General features: G+C 42.8%; 1 protein-coding gene across 1 annotated transcript; it reads right to left on the reverse strand.

Moving 5' to 3' along the window:
• Positions 1–777: 777 nt before the first annotated feature.
• On the reverse strand, positions 778–11,855 carry CHMP4B (charged multivesicular body protein 4B). Its single transcript, XM_083746352.1, has 5 exons — positions 11,159–11,855; positions 3,932–4,109; positions 3,215–3,329; positions 2,746–2,872; positions 778–1,586 (listed from the first exon to the last, which is right to left on the reverse strand). Exons 1-5 carry the CDS (start codon positions 11,346–11,348, stop codon positions 1,519–1,521), a joined length of 678 nt encoding a protein of 225 aa, XP_083602478.1. The 5' UTR covers positions 11,349–11,855; the 3' UTR covers positions 778–1,518.
• Positions 11,856–13,285: the final 1,430 nt, after the last annotated feature.

The raw sequence follows: 13,285 nt of genomic DNA on the forward strand, positions 1-13,285 counted from the left end.
GATAGTTACTGTGGGATGTTGTGTATTTTCAGTAGCGGTTGTCTGTTTTCTTCCTTTTATACAAATACTTGGCGGCAGAGTTCCATATAGAATGCTGAAAGACGTATGATGTACTTATGCAGAATGAAGAGCAAAGGCCCTTCTATTATTAACCAAGGCAATGCTTCTGGCTCTGGCACAGAGTTGTTGTTTGTAGCAAATTAATGAACACCATGTGGCAAATGGATTCAACATCAGATGGGCTGACACAGCAGTAAGCTTTCAAAAATAGGCACGGCTTAGCACTATTCAAATTCTGTTCATTTGGAGGGAGGGGAGAATGTATTAGTATTTCTAGCAGATACTATTCTGAATACAGTGGCACCTCGCAAGACGAATGCCTCGCAAGACGAAAAACGTGCAAGACGAAAGTGTTTTTCGTTTTTTGAGTTGCTTCGCAAGACGATTTTCCCTATGGGCTTGCTTCGCAAGACGAAACGTCTTGCGAGTTTGTTTCCGTTTTCTTAAAACCGTTAATACCAGGGTGCATCCGTGCTTCGCAAGACGAAAAATCCGCAAGACGAAGAAACTCGCAGAATGAATTAATTTTGTCTTGCGAGGCACCACTGTATTCAACTTAAGAACCAAAGTGGCACATATGGCACTACTTGGATATCTACACTTCTGCCTCGAAGGAAGACCGAAGTACCAGAGAATGTACAAAATGGGGTGGGGGAAATCCCAACAAGGTTCTCCAAGTTTCTGTTACATACATGCATAGTGAAGACATCAGGCAGGTACGAAAATCAATCAAGGTATTTAATACAGTGCAAACCATAGATCCTTATTTAAAATAAATGTATGTTTGTGTCTGAATGGGAATTGGATATCACAGATAGCAATCAACATTCCAGGTGCTATGTAGAAAAATGTACAGCTAGTGTCAATTTCACCTATTTCCATCATAGAATTACTTCAACATTCCAAATCCACCTCACCAAATCCAACTGGGAACAGCGACCAAGTGAGTGTAATGCGGAGAGAGGAGTGTCAATGCCACCAATGGATATAAATAGAGACTTTAAAGAACTAAAAGCCTAAGTGATGCATTTGTACATCTAAACATAATAAGCCAATAACGGCTTATGACTTTTCCTTTTGAAATACTTTACAAGACTTCTAAAAGCGTTTCCATCAAATTAAGTTACAGGCTTCGTATCCCGAGTCAGATTTAGCATGGCCAGAACTCTGAAAGATGGTGATCCAGCAGTGGCATTAGCATAGTCCAGAAGCTGAATGTTGGAATTTTGCCAATAAGGTTTATTATTTAAAGTAAGTCAACACCCTAAACTGCAGGCAACTTTCTTTGGAAACTTTGTTTCCCTTGCTCAGACCATGCTATGCAGAATGCAATTCCCACAGCTGTGGGATTAAAGAAATAAAGGCGTTGCGCTTAATGATGTCTCCCACCCATACATGCACCTGTAGCAACAGGTGAGCAGAGTCTCAATTGTTTCTCCAGCTGGGCAGCTGGTGTAGCTATATGTTTTCAGCCCAGGCTTCTAGCTCTTTCATGTCATCATCCTCTTCTTCTTCTTTCTTCTTAGCTAGAAAAAGACACACCACCACAAGATTAAGCACTGTGTTGTGATTGTCTGCAGTTGCTCAATGTATTTATTTTAGTTTAGGTATTTTACCCATTCTTCATCTGGCCAATACAAGAGCAGTTCATGACATGTAAACATAATACAATAAAATAAAATAAAACAAAAACTATCATCATCAAATATTTAAAATCACAACAAAATTATGTCACACAAATACACCCCCCCAAGAAATTATTTTAGCAACCAACAAATACCTGAGTGAACAAGTGCTAAGCATGTTCTGAAAATTCAAGAGTTGCTTGCCTTATTTCAGAAAATAGGAAGCTCTACAAGGCAGGGGCCACCAAAAACCCTCTCCCAGATTGCTGCATAATGTACATCTGTGACAGTGGCACAACCAGTGACAGCCTCTTCCAATGATCTCAAGAAATGGAGAGGCCTAGATGGGAGCCTAAAAGGGATACTTTCAGGTATCCAAGCCCTAGTTCTCTAGGGATTATGTCAATAGAAGCTCCTTAAATATGGCTTAGTAGCCAAATGGCAGGCAGTGTTTTAAAGTGGTGCTTGCTTCCCTGGGGTGGTACGCCAGGTTATATGGAAAAATGGAGGGCATGTTTAAAAAGCTCCTTGCTGTGTTGTCCACACATGGGCAACATCTGCATGCTGCCATCAGAACTGTGCAATGCTACAACACTATGGGAAAGAGATTTTAACCAGAACCACATCCATTTATTCTCATACCCAAGACAGTGATTCTCAAACTAAAGGTATGGGGGAAGAATTTTGTCACCCAAGTTCCTTTTTTTCAAGAGACAATTGTTCTCATCCCTGGGGGAATAAAAGCAAATGAAATATTCCAACCTGGAAACCATTGATTAGTTGGAATAGGCGATCAGAAAACTGCTTATGGGGTCTAAGGTGTCAGAGATAGACCCTGAGGAAGCCCCCCCTCCCCAGCTTTGAGAACCATGACTTTAGATCTGTAGATAAAGATAACTAGGGAACTTAACTGGCTTTCCTTCTGTGAAACAGATTAGTATGTGTAAATTGTGCACAGTAGTTGAGAAATAAAATCACAAGATTGGCATATTACAATGCTTTTTTGACAAATGCACTTGTTATAAGATGCTCATGTCTTTAGCATTTGCAAGGCACTCACCTGGTTTTGAAGGTATAGATATTGAGGGCACATTGGGAAGTGGAACTGTTTCAGGACCACTGATCTCCAGCAAGTTTTTATCCAATTCTTCCTGTTCGAGTTCCTCTAGTTCAGCCATCAGTTCATCCTATTATTGAAGGAGAGAGACGCTGCAGTTACAGGTGCTAGCACCAGAAATCACTGTTGCCAATTTTGTAACATCATATAATTGTAAGAAACCTTCATGTCCAACTCAACACAACTGGGCATTCTAGGTGTCTCAAAACGTTTACATATCCAAATTATTCTGTTGTTCCTAAGAGCAAGCCAGAGTACTAAACTCACATTTCTGTTGTTATTTAAGATGGAAAATTCATGAGTTTGTTCTCATTACATAATATTTTGAGTCACAAGAAGTAAGTATGTTTCGATATCCTTAAGTTTGTATGTGTACAAATGTCATACTTGTCTTAAACTGTTTGGTACTTACCTCATCAAATTCTTCACCGATTCCCACAGGCTTGGAGATAGCTGTTGAAATTTCTTCTGCTAACTCCTGCTGTTCTGCAATGTCTTGCATTAGTTCATCTACTTTGTCAATATCCCTGTAGGAAAAGGATTTAAGTTATTTGAACCATTCACCTGTTTAGTCTTGCAGATCATTACACGTCTCAATAGCTTCAAGGAAATAATCAGCTAACCACCAGGGCAAACTGATTCAAATCATCAAGAAAACAATAATACTGATTTAAAACACACTTCTTCCATTGAAATCATTATTTCCTGAGCAAGAATTCAGACTAATTTAAATAAAAATTCTAACAGTAATAACTGGTTGCTCTAATAATTATAACGTGTTTGCATCTATTCAGTTGCATAATCTGGAAGTAAAATCCAAAGACTTTAACCATGAAAGCCACATGCTTTTCAAACTATATGCTGCTTACAGATAAAGCATGTCTACATGTAAAGATACTTGGCATGAGCAGTTACTTGAAAGCTTATACCATGTCTGTGCATACTTTTATAGAAACATGTCCCGCTGCACAATGCAGAATTTGAGTTACTGTGTACAGACTGGTTTATAATAACTGTCCAGAACTATCCAAAAAAGAGGGAATATGGGCAAAGATTGAATGTGTCCCTTTGTACTGCACTCAATGAAAAATTGGCCCATTCAATGAACCAATGATGAAGAGCATCTTACATGTTATCGTGAGCAGCTTTCATTGCTTTGGCAGCAAATCCCATATTCTTGAGCACTTCAGTGTTGGTGTTGGCATTTTCCAGGGCTTCCCTCTGGAATTCGATTGTTGATAATGTGCCATCGATTTGTGCAAGCTGCTTCTCATACCTCTTCTTTCGTTTTAGGGCTTGAAGTGCAGCTGGACAAAAACAAGACAAATGATGATTGATATACAATGTGCATCTAAAACTGTTTCTACAAGCATGATGTTCAGAACATAAAAAACCACTTAAAATTTATGCTACCAATTATGCCTCTCACATCTTTTGTGTTCCCAGTTTAATTAACTTTTGTTACCAATAGGTGTCTTTCTCTAAGCAAATCAATTTTGTTGTTGAGTTGTTTGTCTTCTCAGTATCAAATTGCAGGATCTACAGCCAACAGCCAAGTACTAGAAGCTTAGATGCTTAGCACACAAGGCATGACAGGCTTGTTGACAAATAAACCTTCATTCAATCTTTCTAATATGGTAGACTAGCAGGTAATGAGAGAGAAGGCTCAAAGAATTATTCAAACTACACAAGAATGTAAAGTAAAATGGACACAAGAAATGCATAAAATCTGGATGTTTTGTCTTAGTCACTATGTAAGAAATGGAAACATTTTATATGACCACCATCTAAGTTACTTTGGGGGCAGGAAAGAGAAGAGAACACTCTGAGTAAGCAAATACATTTGGTACAGGGCAGGCATAAGTAGCTGCAGGAGAACCACCCCTAGGGCACCTTCTCCTCAAGGAAAAAGTGAGGCAATGAGGATCTCCCATTTCTTGGTGTCAATTAAAACTCAGCTTGGCGGGGGCACTTCAATTTTTTTTGTCAGCATTGAAAATTTCACACACACCCCCTACATTCCTGCACTTCTTCAGAGGTTGCTATGAAAGCAGATAAGTGTGTTCAAGTACTGTATTTTCTGGCGTATAAGACTACTTTTTAACCCAGGAAAATCTTCTCAAAAGTCAGGGCTCGTCTTACACACCAGCTTCAGCAGCAGCTCCCCACCAAAGAACAAAACGACAGCAAATTAAATCGGAGGACACCAAGCTCTCTAGAAGAAGCAGAAATACACTTGGAAATTGGCCCCAGAAGCCTCCCCAATCACCAGCAACAGAACGACCCTAACCACTCCTGGTATTAGACCATGTGGACCAAAATGGCAGCCTTGCGTTGCCCCAGCAACTAGACATATGGCCGCTGCCTCACCCAAGCAGCCCCCGCAGTAAAAGAAAAGGAAATGCTCACAACAAAGGCAGGGAACCAACAACAGCATTAAGTGCAGCAGTGTGTGGCACAGCCGAAGGAGTAAGCAAAGGTAGAAAACGGCGGGGGGGGGGGGAGCCGATTATGATGCTGCGAGGGCAACAACGAAGGGAGCAGTTTGGGCAGGGGAAGCTAAGAGGGGCAGGTGGCTGGGAACAGAGAAACCCGGAAGCTTTTTTGCCACGAGGGCGGCAAAGTTGTAAAGCGAGAGCGGCAATTGAGGCAGCACTCCCCTCAAATGCCCTGCTCCCCACGCACAGCGATGGACTCACCCACTGCCAATTGATCGGGGCGTCCAACAAAGGCTTTTTCCCAGCCACCCTGGGTTGAAACAGCGCCTGTCAGCTGTTCCATGTCCCAAGCAAATTCCACGAGCACAGCTCAACAAAAGCAGTAAAAAATCTTCCAAAATGCTTCAGCGGGTCCAACAAAAGCAATAACCGAGCGAAGTTCAGCGACGTCCTAGCGACTGAGGAAGCGAGCCAAAGAGGAAGCCCTCCAGCTCGCTCCTCTGTTTAAATGGACCCGGCCACACCACACACACACACCCCGGGAAGTGGAGTGGATTTCCGAGCCAGACTGGGGACTGGTCTTTCTAATTTTTATTTGGTGTGCATTGGAAGAGGGATAGTCTTATATGGCGAGTATATCCCAAACTCTATATTTTAACTGGAAAAGTTGGGGTCGTCTTATATGCCCAGTCGTCTTATACGCCGGAAAATATGGTAATCAAGCAAGGCGTATGACTATGTTTTCTCTTTTTTGTTTTTATTTAGATTAGTTTCTTTTATTGTATTGTATTATGAAAAACCTTTAATAAAATCTTATATATAAAAAAGGAGGCAATCCTCTGCATAGGTGTAGATTTTCTAGTTCACTCTAGCATGTTATCATAGTGGAAAACTGGAAAATGCAAACAGGAATACTGAACAAGATACAAGAAACTAGGCTGCCTGGTACACATGGAAGCGGATCAGTTTGGGGCAGTTAGAACTGATGTAGTCATTGGTACTCAAGTAGAATTATAGCCAGTTACAAAACTAAAATGGCTATACAAAACTATTGACATTAAATAGTATGCAATCAGGTGTCCGTTTTTAATTTTAAGAGCTAAACATCTATAGCAAAGGAAATTTCATTATACCATTAAAATTAAGATGCAACAGTTACCATTATCCACTGCCCACTGAAAGTTCCTAATTAAATGAATTTATCGTTTAAAACCTTAAACAGGAATTATACTGAGCAGGAATACAGCTCCAGCCATCTGCAGTTTGTAAAACCTTTGCAAGAAGTAAACAAAGCCTACATTTAGAAGTTTCCCTCATCTGGCTGCCCTCTATGAATGCTGGAATTTGAGCTGCTTTCCACTGTAAAACATTCAAACTGTAGGTCAAGTGTTATGGTAGAGCCACTGCACTGTTTCTGCCAGGATGAGTTACATTATCTTCTAAAAACCATCTTTTCAAAGAATCCTATGATGCTATTCTACAAATAGCAGTCCAGTTTGTTGCCTAACCCTATGCAACTTTACCTATTTTCAGCAACAACACAAGTTAAATTAACGTATGACACAGGCCAACACTGAAATAGATCTGTTCATATACTGCCTGGGCAGAGTGTTGTTTCTGGGCATTTAAGTGTCAGGTGGCAGTAAGTCATTTTAACCATCTGAATCAGGTAATTGTGAGAATAACTATAGTGTTCTGTTACAATGAAGTTTTCAGGCACTGAATTTTTTTACAAGTCATTTCCAAAGCATGTACAGCTAAATTGTTCTTGTTATAAATTCCAACTGAGCTAAAAATTAATTGTATTTATTACCAGAGCATTACCTATCCAGAGGTAAAAAGATAACTTCTTCAAGAGATGATAATAAAATTTAGCATCTTCTTTGCAATATTATGAATCTGAACATTTCAGTAAGCAGGGAAAACAGAAGCCTCAACATCCCAGTCATATGAAGTTATGCTCCATTATTTACACTGTATGTTACACCAGAGATGACCCTAATCTATTATACCTCTTAAAAGAGACTTGCAAATTAAGGAATAGCAATTCTCCTTTATAGCAAAAAATTCCTTTTAGCACTCAATAAACTTGAATCACTAACTCACATCATCAGAAGCACTAAACTTCACTCATTAAGAACTGCATGCAGATTCTTGTGGAACTCTTAAGACTGAACTCAACGTAAACAGCAATCTGCAGTGGAAATTGGGATACTGACAACTTTAGTGCAATTTCATTCATTTTGATGGGACGTAGACAGGTTTCAAATGTGCTACGTTGCTGCTCAACAGATTCTTTCTTGCTATTGTCATTTCTGTGCAAAGGACTGAAATGCAGTTTTAAATGCACTTGTACCAAGATTTATAATCAACTGGTGACCATAACAGAAGATCAGCTTACAGTTTCAACCTATGTTTTTTGTATCATCCTCTCTAAAACTGCATCTTTATTGTATTTTAAGAATCTTCGGAATAGAGTTGTTGCTGGCATCCATCTGTCTCAAGAAACAATGGACTGCACCTCTGGGGGTGAAATCAAACCGAGCACCAAAGTAACCTCCCCAGGGAACAAGCCTGGGCCGTATGTATGGAGGTCCTGGGCTGCCCAGATGACAAAATCCTCCTCTCTGCCTTGCTGATGTGGTCCAAAGAAAAGCAGAGCAATACGTTTGGCATCAGCTTGGCTGCAGGAGCAGCTGACCGGAAGGAGGTGTACAAGGTGCCATCCCACCACCTTAGGGACTCCACTATGGATTTGTGTAGGGTTTGCTCCTTAGCCTTTTCTTCTCCGAAGATGTCCCACAAGGCAGTGGAGATTTAGGACCAGAGTTTTCCTTCTCTTAGATGGACTACCTTCCCAGGTTGATGAGCCCCATCTGCCCCTCACTTTCCTCTACAGCACGTGCAGTAACTGCCATCTTGACTGTGGGACACACTATTGGCTCAGTCTGCTGCAGCTTTCTTCACATGAAGGGAAAGTCCTTACTTATTGAGAGTTTGAGGGTTGTATACATCAGGGAATAGGTTTTTCAAATTTTAACCTCCTTGACCTCACTGTAAATGTCTTTTTGACTATTAGCAGATACAGTATAGTGGAGCTCTACTGCTCAACTTTCATAATGGTAGGCACTTGCAACACACAATGTAGCATTGTACATACACACCATTATTTCTGCTGAAACTGGCGAGTTTGGGGGGACAACCATAGGAATTGTTCTCTAATTCTATGCACACTAATCAGCATGAAGGGATGCAGTAACACTTTAATTTTAAGAAGAATGACAAGACATTGCTGAAATGTACATCTGTACCTGACATTTTCCTCCTGGAGCTTAGGGAATGATTTAGATCAGGGAAATAGCATGAGATTTTTGTTTGTTTGTTTGCTTGCTTGCTCATTTTAAACACCTTTCCTAGTGTTCCTTCCCCATAGCTGTTTTGAGGTTTACAAGCATATAGGAGATTCTGATCTCAGACCTTCAACATGCCCAAGCTGGCCCTCAGTCTAGTCTCAAGGTAGTATGAACTACTGCCAGAGGTAAGCAAGGAGCAAGTATCTTCTCCCACACTGACTAGTGTGGTACTTTAATGAAATATTACTATTCAGAAATTATTTTGTTGTGATCTTTACAACCATCCTGCAAAGCAGACCAGCATCATTCTACGGCCACCTAATGAACAGTAAGAGTCAAACAGGGGACATCTTGATTTGTAGCTCAATCTCTTTACCACAACACCACATCAGCTGTCAATAAATTGCATTACAACATAAAGTGCAGCATTCTTTTGTAACTATACAAGCAATCTAATTTACCATTGATAGAATGTAGCATTTGCCAGATCAGCAAACTAAGCTTTTTCAACTAGCCAGATGATGAATTAAAGAAGCCTATTGCTTTCTCCCTTTATTTTGGCTTTTTTTACAAGTCATGATTATAAAAGCTGACAACAGAAATGGTAAAGTATGTACATAAATTGTATACACAGAAACATTCTGCTGTGGAGATAAAAAGTTCCAGTATTACTGTAAGGAGACCCTGTTGCTTCTAAATACCATAAGCATGCACAGCACACTAAATCGCAAATCCATGATAAGAATGAGACAGTGTCAATTAAAGGAAAATAGTCCTGAGCAACATAACATGGAACATATACTGCAGCTTCATAAATGAGATAAGATAAACAGCCTCTTGTTTAATATCTTTTCAATGTGCCTCAGGTTCAACTAAGAAATAAGGAATACTGACCCTGACAAGAGATTAGCTTAGAACTTAGCCTCAGCAAGGAAGCCTCAATGAGGAAATACGAGGAAATACAATGTTGGTGCTAGTTTAAAAATTACAGATCACTCTGCACAAAGTGCAGGTTCCTACCTAGGTCTAGGCTTCAAATGGATGCAGCCAGGCCCATGCAAAGCTTGTCTGAGGCCTGAGGGAGAAGCCCTGTTCTTGACATGACAGCATAAGTCTGGCAGGCCCCTAGCACCCCCCTCCCCCAGCCAGGTTAGTCCTCTGAGGCCTGGGGCAAGTGTACCCTGCTGCCTCCCTGCCCTGCACAGGTCTGGATGCAGCCCCAAGGAAGCAACCCAAAACTGAGCAGGGACATAGAAAAGATGCTGTATCTAGAGGCTAACCCTAAGGTACTCCCTCGCAGAATCCCACTCAAACTAACCCAAGATCTGAATGCTACAGCAGAACTAGAAGAGCAAAATTCAAAGAGGGATGGGAAAAGAGTAAGACCAGGATAGATGTACAGCAAATTGCTGGCATCAAGAATTAAGTCCCAACTATAGAAACAAGGTATCCGCTACCTTACACTTTTATGTGTATATAGGCCCCAAACCAGGAGAGTTCAAGATGCAAATGCTATTAATGGCCTGAGAAAAATGAAAGAGACTTTTACTGTAGGACACGCACACTGAAGTCCCAAGACACTGATCTACTCACAGTATAAAAAACTGGCAGTGATCTACATTGTCATTGGAGGGTGGACCTAAGTTGTCCCAAGATCGAACAGGATAATAGTAATAATAATTTATTATTTGTACCCCGCCACTCTGGGCGGCTTCCATAGATATCTTACACTGGTTACAATCCCAGAGCTACATATTGCAGAATGACCTCAATGAAATTCCATGTAAAACTTCACGAACAATCTAGAGATAATGCTTTCTGCATTTCAACCAGGGCCACCCCACAATTGACCAGTAGATCGCAATTGACCAGTAGATCGCAATTGACCAGTAGATTTTGTGTTCTTAGTAGGCTGAACATTACCCTGGAGGCTTTTAAGGCAAAAATGCCACTAATACCACAATCTTAGGCACATTTAAGTGAAAGTAAAAATCTACAGATTGCAAGGTGTCTTATTTCTAAGTAAACATACACAACATTGTGAAGCAAGCTCTCTTCCTACCCATTAGGCTGTGTTTTTACTTTGCTCTAACCGACCCCAGCACCATCCTTTCCTTTAGAAAGGTCCAAGCACCTTTCTGTCTCTACATCCCTCTTGCCACAGGTAGATTTTAGGCTGCTGTGGCCCCTTGGAGTATGTTCAGCACTGGTCCCGTTGGTCAGCTTTATTTATTTAGGTCTGCAAGCTTTGATTTGTGCTTTGCTTGTTAAGCATCAAACGGAGTAACTATGATACTGACAGTCTTTTATTTACGGATTTATATCTACCTATCTTATTTTGCCTTACTTGAATGCACTTTAGATGTTCTGTAAAGTTGCTTCCCCTTCCCCGAAGATGTTACGTATTTTGACAGCGACTCCGCTAGCGGTTATTACGAGGCGCTTTGGGCGCAGTTCACTGTGTGGGTGGGAAATCAGCATATAAATAAAGGGAACTTTGAAAAGAAGTCCCACCCGAGGAGAGAAGCCACCTCTTCCTCCTCCCGCCCACCCGCCCCCGCTCACCGCGCTTGTTCTTGGTGCCGTGTTTGCGGGCCGCCCCCAGCTCCTGCTCGATCTTCTTCTCCAGGAACTCCTGCTTCTTGCTCAGCATCTCCTCCGTGTCGCGAAGCCGCTGGATGGCCTCCTGGGGGGAAGGCCCCTTGCCGCCGCCCTTCCCCCCCGTCCCGAACAGCTTGCCCAGCAGCCCCGACATGGCTGGGCCGCAGGCGGAGAAAGCGGCAGCGGAGAAACGGCGGCACCCCGCGACCTCCCGGTTACGATAGGAGCAACCGTGAGGGAGGGAAGCGGGGCCGGCCGAAGACCGCCGGTGCTGAGGCAAAACGCCAGGGAAGAGACACCACCTCCGCCTTCCTCCCGACCGGAGAGGCCCCTCCACCAGCACCAGCGGCGGCGGCGGCTGTAGGGCCTCTCACAGGCCCGAGCCCTCACGGTGACCACTCCCTGACTGACACACAGATGCCACACACGCAAAGCCCCCGCCGGCACGTCAGCCTCGGCTGCCCCTTGACTGACTCCCGGCCTCCCGGTAGGACCGCCCGAGATCTCTCTCACGTCACTCCGGGCGCCACGGCAACGGCGGCTCCGCCCACAGCCTTCTTCCCCAGCCCTGGCTACTCAACAGGCTGCGAGTATGTAAATAACACGCAAGGGCTGCCGGTTGCCGTAGTTTTTTCACTCAGAGGATTTCCTCGTTCTCTGAGGGGGGTGACGTCACTTGGCGACGCGCGAGGAGCGCTTTTTTGTTTTTAACTCTCTCTCTCTCTCTCTCTCTCTCTCTCTCTCTCTCTCTCTCTGTGTGTGTGTGTGTGTGTGTGTGTGTGTGTGTGTGTGTGTGTGTGTGTTTTTTTCATTTGAAAGCTGGGAGATGTAGTCCTGTCCTCCCCCAAAGCAGATGATGTCCCATACAGGGCGGGCCCTACCATGAGGGAGAGAGAAGCAGGTGCAGGGAAGGGAGAGTCATAGTTATGAGAGCCATGTGCTGGGGAAGACACCGTCCAGTTCACCAGTATTGTAGTAAGATTCAACCACCAGTTTGTGGCCTTGGGGAAAGGTGCTATCTCATCCTTCACCTCAGGCAGCTGATATCTTGAGCCACCCCTGAGCCCACAGGTTGAACCTTTTTTTATATATAAAGGAAATGTTTATATTCTGCCTTTCTGTCCAGAAATGTTAACGAGTGTTTCACCTCCAAACGAGGCAATAATTGGGTAAGAGGAGCCTCTAATAGTGACTTGCTTGAAAGCTGGGTTTGGATGTGGGCCGATATTAAGTGACCTTGAGCAAGTCAGTTTCTCTTGCTTTACCTACTTCATTCGGTTGTTGTGGGACTAAAATGCAACTCTCAGCTCTTTGGAGGATACACTGTATTGAAAAGTAATAAATGATAACAGCAGCAGAAATAAAACATCATTGTTAAAGATTGTACTTGAAATGCCAGGTGACTCCGGCTCAGGCATGAAGCTTTTCCAAATACAGTACATTTGTTTTTCTGAGGTTCGTGGTCTGAATTTAGATAGCCTGGCTATGGCAAAACTTGAAAATGTAAAAAAAAAATTCCATCCAGTAGCACCTTAAAGACCAACTAAGTCAGTTCTTGGTATGAGCTTTCGTGTGCATGCACACTTCTTCAGATACACACAGAGTGCTACTGGAAGGAATTTAAGGTGCTACTGGAAGGATTTTTTTTTGTTTTGACTATGGCAGACCAACACGGCTACCTATCTGTAACTTGAAAATGTAACATCAGTTCTATGGGTGGGTGAGGATGTTGTTTTAGTGAGGATGTTGTTAATTGACACGGGTGGCGCTGTGGGTTAAACCACAGAGCCTAGGACTTGCCAATCAGAAGGTCGGCGGTTTGAATCCCCACAACGGGGTGAGCTCCCATTGCTCGGTCCCTGCTCCTGCCAACCTAGCAGTTTGAAAGCACTTCAAAATGCAAGTAGATAAATAGGTACCGCTCCAGCGGGAAGGTAAACGGCGTTTCCGTGAACTGCTCTGGTTCGCCAGAAGCGGCTTAGTCATGCTGGCCACATGACCTGGAAGCTGTATGCCGGCTCCCTCGGACAATAAAGCGAGATGAGCGCCACAACCCCAGAGTCGGTCATGAATGGACCTAATGGTCAGGGG

Source organism: Podarcis gaigeae (assembly GCF_964106915.1).
Source record: "Podarcis gaigeae genome assembly, chromosome: 6".
Classification (NCBI taxonomy): Eukaryota; Metazoa; Chordata; class Lepidosauria; order Squamata; family Lacertidae; genus Podarcis; species Podarcis gaigeae.

Excerpts from the sequence above, each read along its gene's own strand:
- CHMP4B (XM_083746352.1), bottom strand. The coding sequence starts at position 11,348 with ATGTCGGGGCTGCTGGGCAAGCTGTTCGGGACGGGGGGGAAGGGCGGC. Across the intron at positions 3,330-3,931 it reads AAAGCTGCTCACGATAACAT|GGATATTGACAAAGTAGATG; the intron begins GTAAGATGCTCT and ends CTTTTCCTACAG. Across the intron at positions 2,873-3,214 it reads TCGGTGAAGAATTTGATGAG|GATGAACTGATGGCTGAACT; the intron begins GTAAGTACCAAA and ends CTTCAATAATAG.